This window comes from Colossoma macropomum, unplaced genomic scaffold (genome assembly GCF_904425465.1).
Source record: "Colossoma macropomum unplaced genomic scaffold, Colossoma_macropomum, whole genome shotgun sequence".
Classification (NCBI taxonomy): domain Eukaryota; kingdom Metazoa; phylum Chordata; class Actinopteri; order Characiformes; family Serrasalmidae; genus Colossoma; species Colossoma macropomum.
In genome coordinates, this window is record NW_023494786.1 from 21,122,847 (window position 1) to 21,150,798 (window position 27,952).

The following is a 27,952-nucleotide window of genomic DNA, read 5'->3' on the forward strand; positions in this document are numbered from 1 at the left end:
TTCAGAAAATCCAGAGAAATCTCTGTATGCAAGGGTCAAGCTGAAAACTAATACTGGCTGGCTGTGATCTTTATGCCCTCAGACCGCACTGCATTAAAAATAGATATGATTCTGTAGTGGAAATCACTGCATGGGCTCAGGAACACTTTAAAAAAGCATTATCTGCGAACACAGTTCACTGCTGCATCCACAAATGAAACTAAAATCACTACCATGCACAGAAGAAACCATACATAAACAGGATTCAGAAATGTTGCCGCCTTCTCTGCCCGAGCTCATTCAAAATGGACTGAGGCAAAGTGGAAAAGTAGTCTGTGGTCTGACAAATAAAACTTTAAAATTCTTTTTGGAAATCATTCTGAGCTAAAGCCCACCTGGCTTGTTATACATTTCACTTTTGAAACTACAGCAGTCGGTCTCCTCAGTTCCCAAACACTTACAGAGTGTTATTAATAGAAAAGGTAATGCAACACAGTGGTAAATATACTCTGTTCCAACTTTTTTTAAACCTGTTGTTGGCATCAAATTCAAAATGGGCGTATATTTTTCAAAAACCAATACAATTTCTCAGTTTCAACATTTGATTTGTTGTCTTTGTACTATTTTCAATTAAATATAGGGTTTTAATGATTTGCATATCATTGAACTGTATTTTTATTTACATTTCGCACAGCGCCCCAAATTTTATGGAAACAAGGTTATAAATGATAAATTAATTCTTGATGTTATACAGCTTTATGAAATCATCTACATCTCTGTTCATCATTCTGGACATATCTAACCTTTCTTCATTTTTACAGCTTCCTTCAAATTAGCAGTAGGATCATAATAGAATCATTTTATACATATAGCTTTAACAAATTCATGTTGCATTATTTAAAAATAGTGATTCCAAACTTTTGAACGGTAGTGCAGATAATAGTTAAAGAATTAAAAACATAACATTTAAAACCATTTTATCAGTGACAACTGACTTACACCAAGCAGTTTTAGTGTTTGGCTCAATTCAGATTAGTTTAAGTAGAAAGTGAATACATACCATTGGCTCAATAGTTCTGAATGCTGCTGCATATTTCTGGTATGCAGCAATTACGCAGTCTCTCCTGCAATGGAGAAAAAACATGAAAAGAAATTGGTTCTTGTCCTAATTTAGGGTTAACAGCTTTAAGCACTGGTAGTCCATGTTGTCTACAGACATCATCCAGCTCCTTACTTGCTTGTGATGCCACCCCCTGGTGGAAGTCCAGGGATGTCCTCTGTGGCCAGGAACTTCATCACATACAGCAGATCAGGCTCCTCGTCTTTAGACCTGATCACCTGAATGATTTCTGTTTAGTGGATGATGATTTGGTTTACTGACATGTAGCAAAGTTGGCAATTGTGTTTTATAATTTGTTGGCTGTGCGTCCTAAAGGAAAAAATTACCATCTACTTTGAGATCTAGGAGGTGTTCAAGCTCTGCTTCTTGCTGCAGTGCTTCAGGAGACACCTGGGGGGCACCAGTGAAGCAGATGATGATGATACTCATGTTGTCCAGGCTTCCCTGCAAGTTACGAATAAAGGTGAGTTTTTACACAGACAGTGGTCTCTAGTTAGCTGTGCTGAACTCAGGTTTGCAGACCCTTTAGGATCATTCAGTTGCAGCTTATCTGACCAAAAAGAGGTGGGTTATAAAACAAAAATATCCAATTATTGATCATGTCAGAAATAAGACAACACTGCACAATACTGTATTATTAAGAGCAGGGCTTTAAATTATGTCATGAGGTCATGGTCAAGAACATGTTGATTTCTGACTTTTTGTACTGCGTATGTTTTATGTACAGTTGAATGCATGAATGAACAAATTACATGTCGCATTATGTGTTTTGTTGATTGTCTAAGTAAAAATAAGTTAACACTCTACAGAGAACTTCAATATTTCACAATATTTTCAAAGGCCACATTTTATGGTTTAGTTTTTCCCCAATATGTTAAATTCAGCAAATAAAAAGTAACTGCGCAATAAAATGTGCAGATGTGTGCTCTCTGTAGAGAACGTCACTTAGAAAATCTACAAAACATGTAATTTGTCCAGGGATGCCAGGGATGTTAATAAATGCGTTGTCACAGAAGAGTACAGAGATGCAAGATAAGGAAACTACATTGTAATATCAATGAGTACATAAAGTTAAGCCTTGAGGTGAAATGCTTTCTGATGTTATAGAAGCATTAACAAAGAATTAGCAAACAGTAAAAACGTCTGCTACAGAATTCCCTCAGGCTTTAGAATCCAAGACAACTGCTATCTTAATCCCATCTCTCTCTCACACTCCTCCCTCCCTATCACTTAATCCTGCTATTTACAGAAGCAGAGTGTCTTCTTTGGGAACAGGTCATGGTGCAGGTATTATGTCTTGATCTAATCTTCCTTATGTCAGCATATGACCAGGAAATGTTATCTAATGAGTTAGGCAGCTTTGTGTAACCATCCCAAAACAGGAGAGCAAAACATTTCAGTCTGACTTCCTCAGACTAAGAAGAATCTTTTTCTTTCACTGGACAGTGTAGATCATGTTAAGCAGAAGAACACATACATGGTGCCAAAGTAAACTAAGCTAATCCAACAATTTAGACAGAATATTTGCGTAGATATGCTTAGATTTGCCCATATGTCCACAAGATTTAAAATTATAAATAGGTGAACTAAAGCTGAATGTGTAATGAGATCAGAATGGATTGACATGACTATAGTAGACACCCTCTGCCTACTGGTCACATTTGTGGACCATCTAGAGACCATCTAGAATTTGAATTCAATAAATGTTGCTATGTGCTATTTGTGTTCTCTGTAGAGGGTGTGTTAACTATTTTTCACTTAGAAAATCAACAAAACATGTAATTTAATGACTGTACAGCTTGTGATGAAATACCTGTGATTTCTGGACCCACCTATCAAAAATATATCTCCAGCCAGGCTCGTCTCTTTCCAGTTACCACCCCTGTCCTGTTCCTAATCCAGCTTGCCTCCGCCCCCTTGCCATGATCATTGTCTGCACCTGTGTCTTGTTATCTGTCTCTATATACTTAGTTTATGTTTTTCTTTTGTTCTTTGCAGAGCTTTATGGAATTTTTATTTTTACTCTATATTTCCGCCTACCCTTTATTTTCTGCGCTGCCTCAACTTAAAAAAACAAATTTGCACATGCTTGTAGCCTCCACAGCTGTGCCCGTGTTACAAAGTTTTGTTGTGCATGGCCCAAAGGCTGTGCTGGGACTCTAACCTTATAGAGGCAGAGGTCAATGACCTGGGTGCAGACTTCCCTCAAATCATCGCATACTTGTAGGCGGTTCCTCACGAAGGCACACAGCTCCTCGTTGCTAATGGCGTCCCAAACCCCATCGCAGGCCACTACCAGGAATTCGTCTTGTGGCGAGCGCTCCAGCTCATACACCTCTGGCTCTGGTGACACCAGCTGCTCCGTCTGAGTCCTCCATTCCACCTCCTTGAAAGCGAAGTCCCCGAGGGCGCGGGACACAGCCAGGGACCCATTGACCCTCTGCAGCGTGACTGACCCTCCTGCATTCTGGATGCGCTCCTTCTCCCGCGGGTTGCAGGGCTTGTGGTCCTCTGTGTAAAAGACCACCTGACCATCTCGACACAAGAAAGTCCGGGAGTCGCCACAGTTGATGAAGTAGATGTTGCGTGGGGAGATAATAACTGACGCTGCTGTGGAGCCACTGCGATCCCAACCTTCACTCCGGGACAGGTTGTGCATGTGGCGGTCAATGCTCAAGAAGCCGTCCCGGACAGCTTCCTTCACTCGTTCCACGTCTTCCCCTGCTGTCATGACCCCTGGGGGAGGAGAGAGACACTTAAAGTCTTTTCAGATTCTTAGATAGAGTGGCGGAGGCCTGTTTGGGGGAAAGTGAACCCTAAAGGGAGTGATTAAATGTTTCCATCTCCAGATGTTCAACTATGTTAAATTGTCTCCAATTAAATGTTAACTCTCATAGTTTAATTTTTTTTTTTACACATACTTCCTAGACCTAAATTATTATTTTACCTTAGAAATTGATTTTTCAGTCTCGAGCCATCTGATTAAGTTTAATGATGCTGTGTTTTGGAAGGTCTGGTATGAAGCTCTGGTAGATCTATTACATTCCTCATATCCATACTCTAGGCTGCAGGGCCTAGTTTCCAGTGGAAATAGGATTAAGGGTCAATGACCTGTATGTTTGGTTATTTTTGCCCTTCCACTGAACTGTAGGTGTTTTCTTTGGGACAAGTTATGTGACTTCCTTTTTGTACTTGTGTTTGGAGAATGCTTTGTTAACAGATCTTTCTATAAGGTTTTTACTGAGGTAAAGGTTGTTTTTCCAATTAGGACTGATATGAATGGTATGAGGTTCCATAAAATATTACATTATCCCACCTTCGAGAAGATTATGTAGATTGGAGAACTATTTATTACTATACAGAGTCATTTTAGTAGGCTTTTGCATTGCGTAAAGATTGTTTCCCCATGAGAACTGTGGGCTGATGCCAGTATCAGACACATTTCATGCACAATCACATGCAAAAGTTATAACACCCTTGGTCAGTTACAAGCGATTACAAGTGAAAATAAGTTAACACATCATCTACAGGGAACAGACTTAAATGTGGCATTTCTCTGCTAATTTTAGTTTTAGTTTTGAGTTTAACATATTGGAAGTAAATAAAACAATGTAACTTTTGCAAAAGCCACATTTTATATTTTATTTTTCTCCAATATGTTAAATTCAGCAAATAAAAATGTAAAATGTGTAGAAGTGTGTTTTTTTCTTGTGGAGCATGTTTTAACTTAATTTCACTTAGAAAATCAACAAAACAAACTTTTGTGTACCACTATACATTTTTGATGATGCTATTTCTGATGCTGATACATAAACATTAATAAAATGGATTTATCTTGTAGATTCATAAATGCAGTATAACAAATAAAATGCAGATATTGTACTACAGTAACCCTCCTAAGCATTCTACTCTTCCAGAGTGAATTATATATGTCATCAAATATCAGTTAGAAATATCAGTTAAATCTGAACATCTATCACATGCTGATAGTTTCTTAAAGCAACATCTGTGATACCCATATGATCCTGATGTCACCATACAAGCCTAGGCTAAATGGTTCTTCCACTCTTTATGACAGTGCAGCTATAAACATAATACAACATGTACCTGTATTGATGATGTGATCCAGCAGATGTGCAGAGCAGTATTGAGCCACAGTGGTTCCTGCATGTCCATCAAACACGGCAAAGTAACTCCAGTCTGGGAGCCTGTCAGACATCTCAGGCATACAGGTGTGTGTATCCTCCATCTGAGTACGCCAGCCCTGCATGCTGGCCATGGCATAGCTAATGCCCCACTTTGACTCGCCCTCTGCCGTCTGCTTCTGTAGGATAGGTCTTTCCAAGTAAGGACTGGGAATGTCCTCTAGATTGTTGTTATCATCTTCAGGATCAGAGTCACCGTTGGCTTCTCTTTCCCTCTGCCCTCCTCTGAAGAAGAAAGTGACCATCTTCTCAGTCTCCCTCACCAACTGCCGTAAAAACGAGGGCACCTCCACGGTGCTGGCTCGCCTGGCAGTCCTCATGGCCAACCGGATCCTCCGCTTAAACTTCCTGCTGGTCCCCCTCCTCCTCACTTTCCTCCCTCTAGTCTTTCGGAAGAGGTCCAGTGCCTTGAGTTGACTTTAGTCAACTTGTAGAAAGATTTGGCAGTGGAGTTTGTGTGCTAATCATTTAATTTACCTTTTTGGTTGCCTCGGCCCCCATAAAGTGCATTAGGTAGACATGATCATCTGTTTTCATTGTATTGTGTCTAGCAGAACAGAGTGAACTTGTGCAGCTTACCTAGTTGTCTCCCAAGCCAAGCTGTCATTGGCCAGGCTATTTGTGTATACTCATCCGTGGACGTGTTCACCCCTGTGTACTCTGCCTCTCCCGCCCTCTGTTTTACACTCCTTATAATCCCTTTCACAGTAATGAGCTTGGATTAGTTCATGTTCCTGCATCGACATTATGAACATGTCAGCGTTTCATAATGTACTGAGGCATCCAGTGAAACAGGATCCATATGCATGGCGAAGAAATCCTAGTCATAGGCATTTTCCATAGCAACAAACTGGATTTGCTTGTGATGCATAACACTGACACAACACGACTGTCTGAAATGTATTTTGATTAATGCAACTATTGAAACAGAAGTTCAGAGCAGAATAGGTTTTCACATAAAGACAGCTTTCCTTTTCCTTTGGACTACATGGTTCTACATTATTTGGGAGTTTATCCATGTGTAACACTATTCATATCTGTGGCGAGGATGTGATCTAGAAGAACTACCATTCAGAAGTTTGGAAGCATTGTTTTTAATAATGTTAAAAACTTTTTGGATGAAGATACATTTATGAATCTTAGGCAATGCTAATATCCTAAAGGTTTCGAACAATTTGTAGGAAGGTATAAACATTTTCAATGAACAGAGTTATTGATGATTTCGTAATATTTGAGAAAGCTGTATGGCATAGAAAGACGAACATAAGTTAAAACATCCAGAATGTCTCATATTCGAAAAGCAGTGACAGAATCACACTGTTTAAATAGCTCTTTAAAGTAATTTAATTCAGCATAATCTGAAGAGCTGTATTTCAAATGCTGAACATACCTCTTATTAATTTAGTCTTGTTAGTTTTGAATTGTTTAAGTTTATTAAATTTAATTTTTAACTTTTTCAATTCTTGTTTAAAATGCTCAGCTGCGCTGTAAATGAAGGCTACCCTCAATGCACTTCGAAATGTAAGTCAAAATAAAGGTCAATTGACTTTTAATATAAAGAGGTTGAATAATGACTGATGTGTTACACATTTTGTTTAGATTTATTTTATGTATAAAGCCCATTCCCAATAATATATCGTGAAAAAATAAGTGAAAGTGGTATTTATTTATTTATGTATTTATTTATTTATTTATGTATTTATTTATTTATTTATTTATTTATTTGTAAATGAAACCCTTCCACTGCAATTTATTATTTAATAACATTTTGTTTAACATCTCAAATCTTCTTGCTGCCCCAAAAATACTTTTAATTTTTTGAATAAATAATCAGTTTCAACAACAACAACAATCAACAATCAAAACATTTTGGTGTCTAGGTTATACAGTTGTATGCAAGAGGTTGAACACAAAATTACATGTTTTGTTGATTTTCTAAGTGAAAATAAGTTAATCCTTTACAGGAAACAAACTTTTATGCATATTTCATGCAAATTGTACTGCACAATTTCTATTTATTTGTTGAATTTAACCACAAAACATAAAATGTGCCATAACATTTGCACAGGCCACATTTTCACATAGAAAATAAAAAAAACATGTAATTTGACCAGCTGTGCCTTAAATTTGCATAAGACTGAAACATTTCAACCATATACAATAACATATAGAAGCTATTATTAAATAAACCATCATTAACATGACAAGAGATTCCAAACTTTTGAACAGTAATATATAATAATTGTGTAATATTAGTGTGTAATATTATTCTAACATGGGACACCATGTAGTGCTTTGATAAACAGGGTTCAGTTTTAGGTCAGATTCTATGCCGTGTAACAACATTAAATAATGTTACTGTTACCAAAAATAAGTAGTAGCCTTCTGCAGTCCTGCTACTGCAGATTACCAGCTTTAACTTTAGCTTCAGCTTTTCGTGGAGTAGTGACATTTGACCTGATCCATTCACAAGAAACTGTGCTGATCCTGCCAAGTCAGGTGGGGACAGGTGAGCATAATGCCTGTCCTGCTCCAGGAAGAGACCATGATGTACTGCCAATAGTCTGACATCTGAACACTTCAGGACATCCAACTGGGACACATCAGCCTAGTTAGCAGAATTAGAGATTGGTTCAGCTTCACCTGAAGTCTACCTGCCTTCTCACCCAGTTACATGGATTATGTGTGTATTAACAGAGTTCACTGCCTTTTGCTGTTTACTGTTTAATTCTTTAGTGCTTATTTAGTCATTTGTGAATTATTTGTGATGTTTCGGTGTAAAACGTATTATTCTCTTGGACATATTTCATTTAATGTAGTTATTTTATATCATTAAGTTTGTCTTAGACTAGAGACTAAAGGCTCTATATAGAACCATATACAACACATTCTCCATTTAAGCATGCAAATAGTTGAGTGTTTCTTTGAGTGTTCATGGTTCTATATAGAACCACTGTCTTTACTAAAGAACTCTTGAAGAACAACCTCTTTTGAGAGTGTAGGTAAGTCAGAGCGCATTTTGGAAGCAACCGCTGTGATCTGATGAAACAGAAATTGAACTCTTCAGCTACAATCACTAAAGACATGTTTAGAGAAAAACAGAAGAAGCATTTTCATAAACAGAGTTAAGCATGAGGGTGGATCAGTTATGTTTTGGGGCTGTGTGGCAGCCAGTGGTTTATAAAACAATGTGGGGATAGAGATAAGAAACAATTCTACTAAATAGCCACAAATCCTGAAAGCCCTAGTCCCACAGTCAGTGAATAACTAAAGTCAAAACAAGGTTATAATTTACTACAAGACAATATTTCAAGATATCATCAAAATCAACTTGAACTACTTTAATAAAACAAAATATTACATTTTTGGAAATGGCATTTACAGTCCTCAGACTTTTTACTGAAATATCACTGAAAATCTGTAATTACATCCTAAAGATGATGTGCATGCAAGACAACCTAAGAATATTTCTGACTTTAACGTTTTAAAAGGAAAAGTGGGGAAAATTCCTAAATCAAGAACAGAAAGACTGTTAGCTGTCTACAAGGAACATTCTGAGTCTATGATTTCGGCCAAACAGGATCCTTACAAAGGTTGCACATGCCAGATTTTATATTAAATTCACCATATAAATAATAGTTGTCCATTAAATTTTGCAGAAATATGTCATATGTTAACTTCTTTTCACTTTATGTTGGAAGCTGTATTATTCTGTATATCTGTAATCCTGATGTTACATAGTATATCACGCATATTTTATTAGTTATTTTTTTTCATCCTGCATGATATATTCTCAAAGTACCATCAGTAATGTGTATTTGTCTGTAATGCATTTTATCTAAAAAAGAGAATAAAAGTTGAATAATTCTGCCAAGAAAACACCCAAACAGAATTGTGTATGTGTATGAATTATGAAAGTGAAATGCCAGAAATTGCAGTGGCCACTATGATTTGGCTAACTCACCACGTGACCATGCTCAATTTGCTCTATGCAGTGGAGCTCTGGCTCTGCAGGCCGCTGACATGACATAAAAGCTCCATCAGCCTGCAAGCAGCCCTGCACAGCCAGCGTGCATGCAGGAGGAAGATCTCATTATTGAGCTGTTTCTCTACACACAAGCCTTACGCAGAAGGCGGATGCTGATTCACATTAACGGCAGGCCAGCAGGAGTGGACGAAATATCACAAATAGACAGAAAAAGAGCATTTTAAAGCCCATTCCCATCAACATTATGACTCAGGCCTCCCTCTGTGTTGCCTCTGCTAGAGCCCTTCTGTGGAGAGAGAGGGTGGGAGGGGGGGGGTGGGGGAGGGAGGGAGAGAGAAAGAGCGAGGGAGGGAGGGAGAGGCAGGCTGGGAGGGGCTGGCTGGAGAAAGAAAGGGAGGGCGTGCATAGCCAGTGACCAAGCGACCAAGCGAACAAGTGAGAGAGGGAGAGAGAGAGAGGGAGAGAGAGAGAGAGAGAGAGAGAGTAAGAGAGAGAGAGAGAGAGAGAGTAAGAGAGAGAGACAGCGGTGCCCTAAAGGAGGGGTAGAAAGGGGGAAGAGAAGGACGAGAGAATGTGAGGGAGCCAGGAAGAGGAGAAGGGAGCGATCCAGTGGAGGAGAGTAGCGGCCAGAAGGAGAGAGAGGAGGGGGTGTCCAGACTGGACGGACTGGACAGGCTCAGCAGTGCCTTGATGGAGCATGGGTCAGGTTCTAGGATTCTCTCATTGCAGTGAGTAGCTTCTTTTGTTTCCTCAGCCAGCATCCCCCTCCTCTCTCTCTCTCTCTCTCTCTCTCTCCATCCCTCCCTACTGTGTAGTCTATCTACTGTATCATCCTTTCTGATTTCTAACAATAGATTACTGAAATTCCCTCATTTGTTATTTTTTCCTGCATCCTGCTGTTGCTGCAGTGCTAATGGTCTGTTCTGACCACCACCTGTATACAAGTGATTGCCAGTATGAATATGTGTGTATTTGACTAAAGCAATGGAGTGAGAACAAGCATTAATAATAGGCTGGATGGTTTGCATGTTTTCAATGGTGTGTTGATCTAGCATTGCCTAAAGTAGCTGTCCTAATGCAGGTATAATGAGTTATACTTATGAATAGGCCCATGTGTGCTCTTGTTATTCATTCATTTATTTCCCTACACACTGATGTATCAGTAAAACTGCTCATGTGTATGCAATGTACTATGTAGTTATTTAGAATATATATCTTTTTCTTACATTTAAGACCCCATACCTTACATTTTTTTGTATTTTATCTCACCCCCCCCCCATTAAATGGCATTTGTATGGGTTTATTTACCAAACATATTGTTTTTGTTACTGTGCTTTTAAGATATATTAACTGTTGTTAGTAAACAGCATGTGTTCTGATTGCTGTGCCTCATTCACAAAGCAGTCCAGGCTGTAACACTCATAACTTAGCATAATTTTGCACTTATAACTCATAACTGTAACATTTATAACTTCCTGTGAATGGGCCGGGGCTAAACTGATATAGGCAGAATAGGTGCATATATAAATTACGTTAATATGTAAATGTGTTGTTTCTGTGACATCACAATAACAGAGTTGAAAACAGGCTGTTTTTGCAGTTTAGTTTCCAATGTGCGTGAATGACAAGGGTGGGAATGATTTTGTTTGAAAGGTTTACATACTATGTCTAAAAAAAGGGATGAAATTTTAGTTTTACACGATATGGGCCCTTTAATGCCAACCATACTATGTGCATTCACATGAACTGAAGCATTTTATTTTTTCATGAATTTGGTATAACAAAACAGATGTGTCTTAAAAATGTATAACAGCCAGCTTACTGTTGCTGTGTGTCTTCACCAGAAATAGTTATTTCATGGTAAAATCTTGCTGTATCTGTAGTTCAGCAAAAAAGAAAATAAACCTATGCAAGCATAAAAAATGGTGAGGGCTATGAAAAGTCCAGCTTAGCAAACAGATGAAAGTCTTGCATGCTAATTAAAATTTTCAAGCAATGACAGTTGGCATGACTTCCAGTTGTTAGTGGTCAGGCTGACTGTCTATGTGAAATATGTTCTGCATTTAAATTAACATAGCAAATATGCACAGTTTCCTATTTTTCATTTAATTCCAAATGAAGAAGTTAGCTTGTCTTTAGTATATACACAGCAGGAATGGCTGGAAGCTGTTCCTCTTCCTCAATAGCATAGAAGAATGATGATGGATTATTCAAAGTGAGCTCTTATCCGCTAGGCTTGGCTATTTGCTTTTCCCTGTAGTACCTAGAGAACAGTTTCTCCTGTCACCACGTGACCTCAGTCCTACCAAGGCAGCGGCTGCTTGTATGAATGTGCCCTTAAAGGAATACTCCAGTGTTTTTCAACCTAATCTCTGTCTCCTGCATCTGTAGCATATGGTAAATTACCACGTGCAATAGTTTCGACATGTTTCCCGAAGCACCTGCTCACTGGCTTCCATTAATTTATTTCGAGTCAGTGGGTTTCCTGTTCTTCTTGAGTGTAGGAAGGTAATTTTCTGTGGTAATTGACCATGTACTAAAGACACCACAGATGAAGATTAGGTTGAAGAACCGAATATTTTTAGGAGGGATTAGGTCAAAAATGGAGTGTTTTATAAAATTTCTGCATAATCACATCCTTAAGATGTAAACAAAGTGATCTAGGGTGGTTTAATGTCAAATGTGTCACTCTAGAGAAACGTACAGAGCCAGAATATTTCACAGTGGTGGTGAAAGGAACCAGACGTCCAAAGTGTTAAATGCCTCTAAAACCTACCTCACAGAAAATTATTACATGAAGTGGTTATTAATATGTTGTCTGATGCCTGAAACATTGTTTTTGTGCTATTTTTACATAATGTTTTGACCTAAAACTTATTAATCCACAGCAGAGAGGTATATGCAGGCATTGAAAGGAAAAATAGTATAAATACTTATTTTTGATTTACCACTATTTTGCCATTATCAACATCACATATAAAACATATAGGTTAACTGGTGGTTTTGGATAGTAAATAAAATGACCATATTTGTGTTGCAGACATTGCAACCTCTGGTTCCTCTCACCAGCACTGTAAAGAAATCTAAGTTTCTCTGCAGTGAGCCATTTCACATGAAACCACTCTGAATGACTTATTATGAATGATTATGAATGATTTATGTACATTGAATTGTTAATGTGGACTGATTGCAGAATTTTGAAAAATCAGTGTAATTGCTCCCTTAAGGCAACCTCTATCAGTTCCATTGTTTTGTGTGAGACAGCTCTAAACCTATTTTAATTCATTTACAGCGGTGGTTCTTTTACAGCTTTCAGTCATGGTCCAACTTCATATTCAAATGGATAAGAACTGGCTCGATGCCTCGGTAGTGTGTGAGGTAGTGTGCTGTGTTTGTGTGCTGCTGTATCTGAAAAGCCTTTGCTCTTTTGTTTCAGAAGAGTTTGGCTCTGTCTCCTCAACACCTGACTCCACTCCTCCCTGTACAGATGGTAAGCTCAGCTTTGTGTCCTATAATCTGACTATAAATTCATATATTCATACATATTGGTCATTATATACTGCTGTGTCTTATATTCCGTGATATATTCATGAGTATTATCTCTGTCAATGTCAGGAGGGCTCTCACATTTAAATTCACTGTTTGATCTTCTTTTTATTGTACTAACACTGAAAAAAATGAAAAAAAAATGTGAATTCATTCTTCTCCCTGTTGGTGCTGTGGCAGTGGCCTGTCTAGTTTCGTTCGGATAAAGCATGAATGCATTTGCTTTGAACTGAATGCTCAAGATCTCCTAAGCTATGAGCAAATATCAAAGCGGCATGTAGGATCATTTGTGAAATGCATATTAGATTCACTTACAAAACAGTCTCTATTTACTTCGTTCAAAATCTTTCACATTCAGTTTTTTGGACTATTATTCCTTCTAGACTAGTATTGCTAGAAAGGCTGTCACTATCAAATACATTAGTAATCAAGTAAAGTAAAGTTCCACGTCTTGCTCATCACTGTGCCTGCCATCTAAAAAACTGAAATAGGAAGTCTCTGCTCTTGTGGGATATTTCACCTTCCATGTGATTCTACATGCTGTTAAGATACGGTGGATAGTGTGGTGTTACATTGAGCAAACATATCATCTCCAACCAACTGCGCAGTGTAAAACATATAATGTGATGTCACATGTCACTAATGCTAAATTTGTGTGTTAGTAACTGCTTGACCTGACTCTCTTTCGCTGGTCTTAACAGGCTTTCTGTGTGCTGATTTGACTATATTTTGTCCTTACTGGTGTAAACTGACCGGCTGCATCAATAGCTACAATCATAATTACTGTCAGAATTTCACAGAATATTTTGAATATTTAACACAGTTAAACACAGTTTAACACAATTTTACACTGTAAAATACTGCATTCATCAATTTATTGTGAAATCAACTTATTATAAAATATTTTCTGCATAACACAATATTATGGTGAAGTTGATATTGAGCTGTACTGCACAGCATTTTGGGATATGACAGTTAAAAAGCATAAACATTTGAATAAAACAACGTGTGCCAGTACTGCCAGTAATCACTTACAGTTGTTATTTAAAATACATGCGATTACTGTTACTTTGATTTCAACTTATTACTGTAAGTGTACAGCAGACTGCAGCTACATCACCATAATGTAACAGACCAGGTGATTGTGAAGTCACAGTGCAAAGTTGCTGTTTTACTGTTATTGACTGCTAATGGAAAATTACTGTGAAAGTAATATAACTGGTTGCCAGTCATTTGCTGTAAATTTACAGCAATTGTTTTTTACAGGTTCTAGAAATATTTAGAGATATTAAGTTTAATATCTAAACATCCTAACTGCAACATCCAAAGTAAAAAAACGCTACTTGAATATCTTTCTCGAACTTTTAGAGTCTGTGTTGAAGCTAGAAAGCTGCTATATGCTCCACTGTTAGCTTGTTGCTAATATAGCATTTAATGTCCCAGTTTTTAACAGGAAAACAAAAGCTAGGTACAAAGGGAAATTATAAGGTTTCCTTATTAAAGATAGCTGGGCAATGGCATATATGTCTGATCTCTCTGTCTCTCAGTGTATACAACATTAAAAACCTTGAACATATATTCTCCGCTGCAGCCATTGCGGAGCTGCACAGTGTCATACCTTACCAGCCCCAGTGAGAGCCCTGGTCATTAACATACAAAATCAACACTGACCTTTTCTACACAGAGGAGTAAATGACATGGTAAAACACTGTACAAAGGCTGAATGAAGGTGTCACTTTTGTACTCTTTGCAGAACACAAAAAACTTCATAACAGTAATAGTAGGGCTGTCATCTAACTCCATTCTTTATTCTAAGGTGGTAATGAGGAGTCAGACTTTCCAGAGCTGATAACAGCAAGGGAGTGGTCTGAGGATGAAGAAGGCCCTGAGGATGATGATGGTGGCCTTAGCAGTCCCTCTGTATGGGGCACCCCTCGTCAGAACTCCTTTGAACTCACGTTCTCCTACATTGCCTTCTCTGAGGGTGAGGGGTCATCACGCAGAGACTCAGGCCGACGCAGGGCAGGGGGCAGGGGTAGGCGGGGCTCACTGCATCGAGTGGACACTGTGGAAACTCTCTTACCTCCAGACTCCCCCACTGTGGAGTGGGACCCCCATGCCTTCATGAGTGGAGAAGGGGAGCTGGAAGCAGGTCAGATCGGGGAGCTTCCTGAACCAACAGAGAGCATCGATAGGACTCTAGAGCCCCCCAGACAAGACATAGAGGAAACTTCTGATAAAGACACAGGGACACCCGGAGAAGTGGGGGAAATCTCAGGCAGCCAGACATACTGCGTTACAGAGAGTTTACAAAGTAAGTTTTCAAAGCATTAAGATGTATATTAGATGATCAATCAACCCCTTGAACTCTAAGAAATTGTATGTGGACCCACAATTGATTATTTGCAAAAACACAACATCAATATCAATAAAACACCATAATGAAACATCATACTTATATTAGGCTCATAAAATGCTTCAAACTGCTAACTAGTTATATCAAAATGGCAAAACAGTTATGCTAGTTATGTTTATATTTTTCAGTGCACGTCAAATCTAAAACATTTCACTTTTCAATTGTATGGAGCTCATCCATCATGGAGTACTGATAGCTGGGCTTCACAGGCATAAGAACTGAAAATGAACAACTAGTGCTCCATGCTGTTTGCCTAGAGGTCTTCTCAAATAAAGCTTTGAAGCCCAACAATTTACACCGTCACGTGGAGACTAAAAATAGTGAGTATGTACTTAAACCTATCGTACTGAGCCAGAACTTCGTTTGTAGCTTTCCTCTCCTCAGCCTGATATCCACTACTTGGTAGCTGCAAAGCAACACTGGCTATCTCATTAGAAGAGTCAGAAAGAGCAATCAGATTGGTTCAACTTTTTTGTGGGCTGTGGAATATTTTGCGTGGGCAGCGAGTTGCGAAAGGTGGAAAACCCCTGAGCCAGCCATTTCCTGTGGTGTTAGAGGAGGTATAACATTCTAATACAGAGGACAGGGTACTGTAGGATAGAGCTGGGAAACCATTTTGGAACACGTTTTCAGGTATATGAATTCAGGTACATGAGGCGATTCTAAGTATGCTGTGTATGGTGGCCTAAATATGCAGCAGTGCAGGCATATGCATGCATGTGTGTGAGTGAGTACTGTGAGCACTGCCTGATAGTGCCATGACATGATTCATGCTTTTGACAGTGTATTGCTAACACAATGACATCATGATGTGACTCACTCTCTGACTCGCTTACTCAGCCAACCTGAGATAGACCCAAAAGTCCCTTTTGATCAGAACCAAACTCATCCTTATAAGCTGTAGTAAAGATAAAAAAACAACTTTGTCCAACTAACTTTGGAGCATTTCTATTAGTCTATTCTTCATGAAATCATCAAAAGATCATCAGCTCAAATTCCCCCTACTGTGTGATAGGGATTGTCATAGTCTGTGAGTCGGAATTAGCAATGAGGATTTGAGTGAGTAAAAATCCAGCAAAAATGTGCTTAATACTGTGTGCTGCATGCAGGAAACTGCACTGAAAGTAACTGTAGCTTGTGTTAATTGCTAAGCTCAACAGCTTCATGGGTCAGAGCCCCCTGTCACCACGGAAACCATGGCCACATCGCAGACTGAAGACACATCACGCCTAACACCACCTCTGATTGGTCAAAACACTCAGGAAGAGCTGACAAGAGAACGATGGATTTCTACTCTCGACCTATCAGAGGGGCCGACGATACACATCCACATAGCAGGTTAGGCAACAAGCTGGTCCTTTTCCTGTATGAAATGTATTTCATGATGAGTGATTGTACTTGATTATGCATGACCTACACTTTCTCAAGGCACAGACTCAACAGATATTGTACAAAAAGCACTTACATCAAAGAATCCACATGCTAATCAGACAACGTGGACAGAGGGCTTCCCTCCACCTGGCACTGCTTATGGTTTAACATGGAATGTCTCGTTTGGTCTCCAAGGTTACAGTCTGCAGGGATTCCCAGTGTAATAGTCTGTCTCTGCTAAGTGGGGCTCTTCGCTAGTATGTCTGCTGTCTTACATGGAAGAGTTAATTATATACATGTACACACGCCAGATTAACATGGTGGCTCTATTTATCCAGATGAAAGCTAGAATTATAGGGGACTGACTGCATGAGACGGAAGAACACAGCATGATTCCACTTCTGTTTTGCTGGGCTACAGGCTTTCATTCCCCTATGGAACTGCACAGTTAATAGACGATCATACTGCTCTATTGTCATCATTTGTATGGTTTCTGAAATGCTCAGGCATCTTAATGCTGCAGTGTCAGATGACAAAGTCTTACTATACATTATAAAGATCTTGTTGCTTTGTTTGTTATTGATAGTACATACCCTAAGTCACAATTCAGGCTCTATGCAGTATATTCATACACTATATGCTACGCACAATTTAAAGAAATTTGATGGCATCAGAGTTGCAGCACATGTACTGCACTGTTTGTTAACAGTAACCAAAAATTTTACTGCAGTACAAAACTGTATTTTTAAAGACCACTAAACCACGGTCGTCTGTGGCCACTGCAGTGAAAAGCATGTGGGATCTACAGGGTTTAACTGAAGTACTTACTAAAGCATTCAAAGTAAAATGTTACATATGTGTTTTCTAAGCTCCAAAAGTGTTTAAGCTACAGCTGTATAGTGAATACACACCAGCCTAACGCTAAGATGACAGATGACACAGTAAATCCCATAGAGACTGAATCCTGTTTAGCATTATTGTTGCAGTGGTGAAAGAAAAGGACATTTACAAGCATTCCATTAGTGTAGATTAGCTAGCTAGGTTAATGCTGGCTTTACCAGTAGTTGAGGTAGCTCTTTTAAGATTTAAATAATAGAAGCTGATTACCAAAATAAAATTGCAGAGAAGCAATATTACAACATGATTACAATAATATTAAAGTAGCCACATATCAAGAGTATGGTACAGTATAATCTTCCTGTACTGTAAAGGTTTTACCACAATTCAACACAGAATGTTGTATAAAACTGTAAAACTTGAACACTGTACATTATTGTAGAAATAACAGACATTGCAGACAGTGTAATGCTTGATGTTTTTGCAGCCGTTGAACTGTGTTTTTTAATGAACAGAAAATACAAATTACTTGTATAGTTACTTCTTTGGGGGGTCTAGGTTAACATTCAGTTAGTTGAGTTTATCTAAATGTTGCTGAGTGTAGTTGAGGGTAGTTGAGTGTAGCTGAGTTTAGCTGAGTGTATCTGAGTGTAGTTAAGTATAGATGAATGTAGTTGAGCATTGATGAGTGCAGTTGAGCATAGTTGAGTGTAGTGGAGTGTATCTGAGTGTAGTTGAGTGTAGTTGAGTGTAACTGAGGGTAGTTGAGTTTATCTGAGGGAAAATAAGAGTAGTTAAGAGTAGAAGAGTGTATCTGAAGGTAATTGAGCATATCCGAGGTTAATTGAGGGTAGCTGAGTGTCACTGAGTGTATCTGAGGGTATTTGAGTGCAGCTGGGTATAGATAAGTGTATCTGAGGATAGTTCAGCGTAGCTGAGTGTAGTTGAGTGTAGTTGAGTGTATCTGAGGGTAGCTGAGGGTAGTTAAGCATAGTTTAGTTGAGTGTAGTGTAGTTGAGTGTAATTGAGCATAGTTAAGTGTATTTGAGTGTATCTGAGTGTAGTTGAGTGTAACTTGAGTGCAGTTGAATGTGTGTGCCTCTATATCCCCCTCTAGTGTCAATCCGTGACTGTCTCTGTCTTCTTTGTTGGGGGCGGGTATGATTGATCAGTGTTATTTTTGGCCAGTGGGTCGAGGGGCTGTTGACAGCACAGGCCAGAAACAGCTGCAGGGTCCTAGGTTGATCAGGGGGACAGAGAGGTGGCAGGAGAGCGCTCACCCTCCAGCAGCTAGCAGGATGGCCAGTAAAGGTGAGAAGCATAAAAATACACAAAATAAGGGCTGAGCCCCCACCACGGTGTTGTCACTGCTTCGGGAAATTTGAGATCAGGTATTTGTAACTCTCAGTGACAGCCTGGGCTCTCGAGCCGCTGAGCAGCATTTTAGCTTCTGCTGTGACAGGACTTGCTGGCTTTGGGTGACCGCTCCCTTGTAGGAGCGCAGAGATTCAGGACGGTTAGTTTTGTTCTTGTTCTTCAGTAATTAGGCTGGTTTTGTTGATGTGTGATGTTGGCTTGGGTGAGGTGTGTTAGTAGGAGTGTTGATTTGGTGAAGGGAGAGGCTTGGTTCTGGCTACTGTGTGGGAACTGTGGAATAAATTGTTGCATTGTCGCATTGAAAATAGTTATTTGGACTTCAAAATAACAAAGAATTTCAAGACAGTGAGAGTTTTCTCTTTAGTGTGTGTAAGTGCTTGGTGGGTGTGGTCAGAAGTGTTAAGCTCTCCATATGCTCATGGTGATATTTTCTGCCATTTCAATAAGCTGGTATCTCTTAATTTTCTCCTTCTATAAAATCTTTACACATGGTTTATTATTGTTGAAACTGAAATCTATTTTTACACTGGTCCCTGTTTTACAGCTAAAAAGATCATTTACTATCATTCAAACATTTGTTCTCTAAACTGATAAAATACAAACATAGAACACCCGGGTCAAATGACATGTTTTGTTGATTTTCTAAGTGAAAATAAGTACACATCTTCTATAGAGAACATACTTAAATATGGCATTTTTCTACTAGTTTATGTGATCATTTTCTATTTGCTGAGTTTAACATGGAAAAACATTAAATATATAAATATAATTGTGCCATAACCTTTGCACAGGCCACATTTTATGTTTTATATTTTTTCTAATATGTTAAATTTAAAAAATAAGCATTAATTGTGCATTGTTTGCAAAAGTGAGTTCTCTGTGGAGGATGTGTTCACTCATTTCAACAAAACATGTAATTTGATCAGGTCCTTAATCTCCAATATAACCTTCTCCAGCAGGTGAGGCATGCAGAGTAAGTTGCCATGGAAATGTTTCCCAGGAAAGAGATATCTTTTTAGTGTTAGTTTTACATTTAGCTAAGTTTAAAGTTAGCTGGCTAAGCAAGAAATTGTGCTTTGTGAGTCAGGACTCTGGTCATTAAGACAGAATGTCAGACCCACAGCATGCATGTCTGCTAATCAGAAAAATGCACACTGGAGATTGACATTTGCTGCGGTTGAATTTGCTCTGCCAGAAATGGCAAGTCCACTTTCACTTTGACATGGCAGGGTTTAAAATAGTCGCTTGAGATCAGGGAAGCTATGTTCTGTGATTTATGCCATCACCACGATCTTCACAGCACATCTTCCACTTCATCACCTTTGTCATCATCTTCTTTATCATCAAGAAAAAAAAACACAGTCATATGTGATCCATTTGGTTCTATGTTTACTAACAGAAAGCATGGCAAAAATGCATGTTATACATTTTAGTAGATTCTTGTTCTTGTTGTTGTTATTGTTATGAAAGCATTTGTTTATGCAGTCCCAACACTGGCCTATGCAGATGTGATGATTTCTAAGTGGATCAAGATGAATACATTTTCTGTGAAGTTTAAGGAAGCAACCAATAAAAAACATTGTTACTGTAATAGTTCAGTTTAGATTAATTCATATTTCTAACACAAGTGACCATTATATGGTGTCATATGAACATTGTATGATTTTCATATAGTAACTTTAATATAGTAACAGCATGTGGCCAAACATAACTGATTATTGTAGAATTAACAGTGATCCTGAAAACTGTAGATTAGGCCTCTCACAATTACAAATTTTAGCTAACAATTAATTGCAATGCAAATAATTAAGATTAACAGTTTGTTTTCATTTTATTACTATTACAATACATGCCTAAAGTGATCAAACTGGCTGATTAGCTATCTTGCTTCCTAGCTTTTGATGCATAGTAGCTTCCAACTGACAACAGACACAGCTCACGCTCAAATAAACAAACATTACTCACTGCTGCCCTCTAATGGTGTTATAGCACCAGTCAGAATTTAGAACTTTTCGTAAACACTCATGGCATGTGTCAAAAAATGTCTTCTGCTTTGTTTATTTGCCTCAAACCAATGGAAGAAAACCCAATTTGCATTCTGTTCCATAAACATAAACATAGGATTGTCAAAGCTAAGAACTGTAGAAAATAATTGATCTCGGCTCAAATTGTTTTAATCAGGAGATTGTTTAATAATTAGTAAATAATTATGACAGGTCAGGAATTGGAGCTCCTTTCAGGCCAGCTATTACTGCAACAACAAAGGCCTTCTAATAATCTCAGCATGCCTACTAAAATGTCTAGTGTGTGTGTGTACCATGCTTTCCATTAGCTCACTCAAAGCTAATCCTGGTGTGGCTCAGACGGTGTTTTCGGCTATTCCTGATTGGGGTTTAATGTGCAGATGTACACAGACAAAGCAGGGTTGTCTCAGTGGGTGCTGACTAAAGTTAGCCAGTGAAGTAAGCCTGCATGGCCACCTGTTTCTGACAACAGCCAGGTGTGTGCCAAGTCAGTGTCTTACAGTAGCCCAGGAGTATAAATAGCCCACCTGCTGCTGTGCCCTGTCACTCAGGTTTGAAGGCTAGGCATGATGGGAATTAGCACTGAGGTAATTCTGAATAGATTAGCTGCATGTCATCTATTGCCTACCCCTTGATAAATCTTTGTAGACAAGGGAGGGACCGCTGAGTTTGTCAGGCCATTCATGATAATCACACATGTAGTGTATCTTTCTGTTGGCATTTGATTGCTCATTTTATGACGAATATCATCATGTCTTTTTGAAGTATAAGAAATGATGATCTGTTTTGAGCTTTTCCTTTAGTTTATCTTTCAAAACTCTAGGCGCCAACTAACCTTTTAATAACAGAGACGTTCTTTTGTACCTACTGTTGCAAGGTTGGACAGAAGCTTTTATTGCTAAGATAAACAGAACATTGGCAAATAACCCATTCAACCTAATGATAAGTTATAATGTGTATATTTAGAATGCTTGATTCATTTCAAATGGTATTTATTTTGCATGCATTTGAAAAGTCATAATGTTAGGATAGGTTTCGTTTTAAGCTAATGTTAGCATGATAGCAAATTCATCATAGTTGTTTCCAACCAGCCTAGTTTCAATTAGCCACAACAACACAGTCCTCAAAAACTCAATGTTATGTAGTGATTCTAAACAAAATGTATGCAAAGAAACTGAAATTTCGTATGGGACCTTTTTTCCAGTGTTCTATAAAGCTCGTTCAACCTAGTTCAAGCTATGAATTAATGTATTTGTGGATTGCGCATGGATTCAGTTGAATGAAATAAGTAGAATAAAAGCAAATATCATATAATGGAAGCCATTCTTTTTTCTTCATTCACCACATGAGACAGTGAGTACTACGGCACCAACTCTTTAAAACAAGCAGGGTGTAGAGAGTGGACTGGATGATGTTTGAGTACTGTCAGCAGGTGCTTTAAGTGGCTACGGTTAAATTCTGCGTTTCCCTCCCTTCCTACATGCCCTATATTTAGTCCAGGCTCGTCAAAAGCCTGCTCTTAGCTTCCCTCACAGGCAGCTGTGGTCCAGTGACTCCTGCTGTACCGCTGGCTTTTTCAGCCATGCTAGGCACTACCTCAACACAGTAGTTTGACCAAAAACAATAACATGGCTAAGAATGAATGACAGTTAGGGGCCATTAATTAGCATGATTCCATTAGCACAGTTGTGCTAATATGTGGCTGGTACATTTACGAGCAACAGAATTATTTTAGGCTGAGCTATTTAAATGTGTTGATAGTTGAAGGCCTTCCAATTACTTTCTCTGGACCTCTGCTCTGTGTCTCTGCAGTAATGGACCTGATCTACTGGAAGGACACAGAGCGGACAGGCATGGTGTTCACTGGGCTGGTGGTGGGCCTGCTGTCCCTCTTCCAGCTCAGCATCATCACTGTGGTCTCAACTCTTTCACTGGCCATCATGTGCTTCACCCTCTCCATACGGATATACTGCAAAGTCCTACATGCCCTGCAGCTCAGAGACAGCGCACACCCCTTCAAGTGAGCATGATAACTCTTCTCTTCTCTTCTCTTCTCTTCTCTTCTCTTCTCTTCTCTTCTTTATCGTAAAGCCTTTGTGAAATACTGAATGTGCCTGTAGACACACTAGTTGAGTCTCTCTGCCTTTGCATTGATGTCCTACAGATCATACCTGGACATGGACATTGGCCTGATTGGAGAACAAGCTGACCACTACATGCAGAGAGTAATTGTCATGATCTGCTCTGCTGTGGATACACTGAAGCGCCTGATCTTTGTGGGTAACCTGTTTGACTCCCTCAAGGTAAGTCTCATAGATGGAAATCTAGCAGAGTCAATCTATTAAAGATTCAGTTGTTTTCTCTCCTGATGTACTTTCAAAAAATAAAGCCAAAAACAGTTGGAGGAATACCATAGAACAGTGATGACCAAACCATCCTCCTGGAGATCTACATTCCTGCTGAGTTTTAGGTAACACTTTATTTTAAGTGGTCTTTTGTAGATGATTGATAAATTTAATGATAATTATTAGATTATAAATAACACATCAACCACACATCAGTTAAGTAGCAGTAGTGAAGTATCTGAATATATTGAGGTAAATATCTTTAAGATGTTCTGTTGATACATTTCTTACATTAAGTAGATGTATTGCTAATATGTTACTTCCATTACGTGAAACCTAACTTAACCCCTGGCCCTAATCCTAAACCTAATCTTAACGTCAACCCTCATATGTTTTTGACATGTTTCTGAGAGTCCATTACGAGTTTTGTTCCAATCTACAGCTAACATTCTCCCCCTTACCTAACACTAGTGCAACTAACTGAGCCAAGCAGGGACTTCTGAAGAAGTTAATTAGCTGGAGCAGGAGTCACAAGTTGTAATTATAGGAAACAGACTCTGTAGGAAGGTAGATCTCCAGGACTGGGGTCAATGACCACTGTTAAAGAATCACTTTTGGTTCCCTAAAGAACTTTTCAGTGGCTGGTTTTCAGTTGAAACCACTCAGTTGAAAAATTCGTATATGGCATCGCTAAATAGAACTCTTTTGGCACTTTAATATGTGGACAAATTGTACACAGTGTTTTAGATTTTGAACCATCATGATCTCTCCCAGCTTATCTTCACCTTGCTTTTTCTTCTAAATTACAGGAATGGGTGAACACAAGCTATTTATGTTGTTAATTTGTCCATTAGATTTGCACCAATGCCACCAATTTCTCTTCATCTTTGTTTTGATGACACACTTTCTTTGAAAGGCCTCCTCCATCATGAGTCTTGTTTCTGTCACTCTTCTCTCTCTGTTCTTTGTATTCATTAGATTTTCCCCTGATTCTTTCTGTTGCTTTTGGTTAGCCTATTGACATTTACAAGAGCAGAGCTGCTCTTTTCTTTTCATCCTTAACGCCCTGTTGCTCAGGCATTCTCATTATTTCAGATATGCATGTCAGCTGCCCCCCTGCTTCAAAACCTCCAGCTCTTGAAGTAATTGGTATAATGATGTCTTACAAGAGATGCTTATTAATGTTTCAAACTGAACACAAAATGCTGAAAACATGCTTTTCCTGTTTCGTTTCATCATGTCTATGGCCTTCTCTCAGCCTGCTTTTCTTTCATCTGTCCTACCTCCTGCCATTAGCCCTGGGAACACTGTATTCTGACCCCTACTTTGCGCTCAATGCTGTGTAAACATAGAAGACTGTGTATGAAGTTTCTCTGATTATATTTTTGGCCTTGGCTGTTCCATGTAAGTCTAGACATATAGCTTGACTCTGATATGCTGAGACAGTACTGTAGAATGTACATGTACATCTACATCATGATGATTGTCTTGAGTATCCTCATTTCTACCATAACAAGAGAATAAGGTATTTCTTCACATGTGCTAACAACTTTGTAATACTTTAGTTATTAGATATTGTAATAACAGAGTTACATTGTCTATCATCATGCTTGAGTCTGCACTTGACTTTTTTAGAAGAATGTAAACACTGCACAACACTGCACAACAATAACTTTTCATCAAATTCAATGCGTCATTAAATATCTTCCTCTTCTACTTACAAACACAAATATGGTTTTACAACTCTAAATCTACACTTTCCACAAATTTCTCCACTGATTTAAATGAAAAATAAGTAAGCAAAGTGTAAGAAGAGGGTTAGGAGGGTTAAATTGGTGATTCATCACAATTTGGGGTTATATTTATGACAAACTATGCCATTTGCCCTGTAACTGCACAATTTCTAAAACTCTGCTCTGTCTGTGCTGCTTCCAGTGAGATGCAGATGCCTATTTAGGAGGAGCTGAAGCCCATGGTGTTACATTTTGACCTGTGTGGTATGTGAGATGGGCCACACATGTGCTCCTCAGAAGTAGAGGGGTTAAGAGAGATCTCATTCTCTCAGTGCAGGGGTCTCTAGTTTCAGACATAGGGGCACTGGAATAAACACACTGACGGATATTAGGAGAAACCCTAATGACAAGCTCATCAAGTGTTAGATAACATCACTATTCCTTACCTTGGTACCAAAGGTCACGTGTAAATGTGAAGAGTGTCAGTTGACTGTAACTTTGCATGGCCTGTGTTTCATATATGTATTACTTAAAGGACTTCTTCCTCTGTTTGTAGTTTCTCCTGCTGATGTATCTGGTGACGTATCTGGGAGCCCTTTGCAATGGCCTTACTCTGCTCATCATTGGTATGGAAACATCCATGACTTATAAATTGCACAAACACAATCTTGTCTTTTAGTTTGCAATAAATGTGTTGATACAAAATATTGTATTCACGTAGAAACAATGTAGACATTTGAATCAAGTGAATTCAATGCATTATTTATTATTTATTATTTTTCACATCAATATTTTTGTAGTATAATACATTCAGTGGGGAGTCTAGAGAAGGTCTAATGATTTCTGGGAACCTAAGCCCTGTTGTGCTTAAACTAAGCAAGTATTGCAGTAATTACTTCATTATGAAGTTTTACTTGGAAACAAAAGGGTTAAAATTTTAAAATAGGCAAACAAAAAGTGTTCAATGAGGATTTTTTCCTTGTGCTATCTAGGTAGATAGAGTCAAACTGGCTCTTCCATTGGTTAGACACACTAATGTAACATGTTAATTAATGTAGCACGTTACATTAACTACCAGTGTAATTGAAAGGTGACAGAGGAATCAACCACCTACCACTTTGATTTCCAATGGCTGAGACCGATTTCATGAGAAAAACATCACTGTAGGTCTTCTGGAAGTCACAGATACCTCAGTGACAGTGAACATGAGCCGTAGCCTCAGCAGGTTTCAGTCAGTTGTTAGAAATGGAAAACAGCAGCAGCAGCTCTATGCCAGGGCTCCTTACTGACGAAGTCTCTTTAAACCTACAATATGTAAGATATTACATATACTTTAATGTCTGTTGTTTAAAATAAAACATTTACATCACACACTTTAAATGTCACATATTATTAGAAATCTCATAAAGTAAGTAAGTATCATTATCACAGAGAAGGATAATATTATGGATGAACAATGATACTTGATTCATATTAGCGTTGGCAAATATTTTAAAAAAAATCACTATTAGACAGTTGTTTAGATCTGACTGATATTTTAAATCGATATTTGATGAGGCACTAATTGTACTCTAGAAGAGCAGAATGATTCTGCTGATATAGTATTTGTGGAATAATGTGGAAATTAACACATTTGAATAAATAAATTCAATGCATTAGTTTGTCAGTGTGAAAACTACATTATTGATATTGTTCTTACTTAGTTCAGAGTGGAATCTAATTTGCTTATTTTCTCCACAGGTGTGATTGTTGTCTTTTCTGTCCCCCTGTTCTATACTCGGCACCAGGTAACACTTTCAGTTTCTCGCATAAACCTGCTCATATGCCCTCGTTTTCAGATTAGTTGGTTGGTTTTGGTGGAGAAGATCTGATTGTTGTCACTGAATAGTTACAGCTGTTGTAAAATTCCACTCATTCAGGAGAAAGTGGACACCATCCTTGCAACAGTACAAGCCCACATTGACAACATTAAGGACATGTGAGTGTGGCGCCTCCCTACGGCCAAGCTGTGAAGCACATCTGCATTATTTATCACTCAAATTTTTGAGACTGCCCTTTCTTTTGATGTCATTTAACGTTTTTTTTTCTAGATATCTTATTGTTAGTTTCTCATTCTTCTTAAGATTTGATTTCTTAAGATTTGTTTATTGTTTTGGATCACAATGATTATAATTTAACTGCAGGAAAACAGCTTATAATAGCACTTCTGTCTGTAACAGCTGATTGACCATTTAGAGTTGGCACAGTGTGCATAGTTAACAATATAAATTAGAACAATATAAATGAAGGCAAATCTAATAGCTAATTTCTTCATTCTTATTTCCACCTCAGCCTGACTCGACTAGCCCAGGGTGGTGGCCCTCCCTCTGACCCCACCCCAGGTGGAGCCAAACCCAAAAGCCAGTGAAGTGTCACAGAGGGGCGGTGTCAGAAAGGATGAGGGAGGAACAATAGGCTGTCACTCAGATGTCTTAATCAACTGTTTGGAGCACCACTTTCAGAGTAATAGAGGGTAATGAGATATGGTGTAGTCTGAACAAGGAAATAAGGATCTATGAAGGATGAACAGAGTGGAAAAGTGATTTGAATTTAGAGGCACTTTTTGGTCATGTATGGCTCAGTGGAGTCCTGAAAGTCTGTCTGGAAAAAAGAAGAAATTGATGATGTCATCAAACCATCGAGCCTTGAACACATGGGGTGGTGCACCAGAACTTTTTTGAAACGAGAATGACCGGAGTCTGCACTAAAGATGAGCCAAAACCAAGTAGCCCAGGACCAGAGTGCCAGTTCTTCTTTCACTTTTAACAGTTTTAAAGAGAATGACGTGTGTGTATGTGTGCAGTCATGGACGTGCAGCTTCATCCTGTGACAATATGTGAGAGCTATTAAAACTGCAGTATCATTTTCTTTTTCTATTGTTTTCCTTTGGCCTTTTTGAATCCATCTTTAAAACAAGATCTCTTTGATGCAAAGCTTTGTCACATATTCCTTTTAACCTGAGATGCATTACA

At 38.5% G+C, this 27,952-nt stretch overlaps 2 protein-coding genes across 3 annotated transcripts; one reads left to right on the forward strand and one right to left on the reverse strand.

The window, feature by feature from the left end:
- Positions 1 to 1,209: 1,209 nt before the first annotated feature.
- On the reverse strand, positions 1,210 to 5,925 carry ppm1na (protein phosphatase, Mg2+/Mn2+ dependent, 1Na (putative)). 2 transcript variants are annotated; one of them, XM_036563625.1, is made up of 4 exons: positions 5,201 to 5,925; positions 3,264 to 3,835; positions 1,426 to 1,543; positions 1,210 to 1,328 (listed from the first exon to the last, which is right to left on the reverse strand). In XM_036563625.1, the coding sequence occupies exons 1-4, from the start codon at positions 5,622 to 5,624 to the stop codon at positions 1,210 to 1,212; spliced, it is 1,233 nt and encodes a 410-aa protein (XP_036419518.1). In that variant the 5' UTR covers positions 5,625 to 5,925. The 2 variants fall into 2 exon arrangements, with proteins under 2 accessions (XP_036419518.1, XP_036419527.1); XM_036563634.1 differs by lacking the exon at positions 1,210 to 1,328 and having other exon boundaries at positions 1,363 to 1,543; positions 3,264 to 3,862; positions 5,207 to 5,925.
- Positions 5,926 to 9,842: 3,917 nt separating this feature from the next.
- rtn2a (reticulon 2a) lies at positions 9,843 to 27,854 on the forward strand. Its single transcript, XM_036597212.1, has 11 exons — positions 9,843 to 10,020; positions 12,729 to 12,782; positions 14,655 to 15,152; positions 16,407 to 16,592; positions 18,594 to 18,773; positions 22,676 to 22,883; positions 23,028 to 23,166; positions 25,498 to 25,567; positions 26,682 to 26,728; positions 26,861 to 26,919; positions 27,273 to 27,854. Exons 1-11 carry the CDS (start codon positions 9,990 to 9,992, stop codon positions 27,346 to 27,348), a joined length of 1,548 nt encoding a protein of 515 aa, XP_036453105.1. The 5' UTR covers positions 9,843 to 9,989; the 3' UTR covers positions 27,349 to 27,854.
- Positions 27,855 to 27,952: the final 98 nt, after the last annotated feature.

Bases quoted from the DNA above. Each gene is read 5' to 3' on its own strand.
- ppm1na (XM_036563625.1), bottom strand. From the start codon at position 5,624: ATGAGGACTGCCAGGCGAGCCAGCACCGTGGAGGTGCCCTCGTTTTTA. The intron at 3,836-5,200 runs GTTGTATTATGT...CTCCTCCCCCAG, and splicing joins CATCATCAATACAGGTACAT to GGGTCATGACAGCAGGGGAA. The intron at 1,544-3,263 runs GTTAGAGTCCCA...CGTAACTTGCAG, and splicing joins TTGACCTCTGCCTCTATAAG to GGAAGCCTGGACAACATGAG.
- rtn2a (XM_036597212.1), top strand. From the start codon at position 9,990: ATGGGTCAGGTTCTAGGATTCTCTCATTGCA. The intron at 15,153-16,406 runs GTAAGTTTTCAA...TTAATTGCTAAG, and splicing joins CGTTACAGAGAGTTTACAAA to CTCAACAGCTTCATGGGTCA. The intron at 25,568-26,681 runs GTATGGAAACAT...TTTTCTCCACAG, and splicing joins CCTTACTCTGCTCATCATTG to GTGTGATTGTTGTCTTTTCT.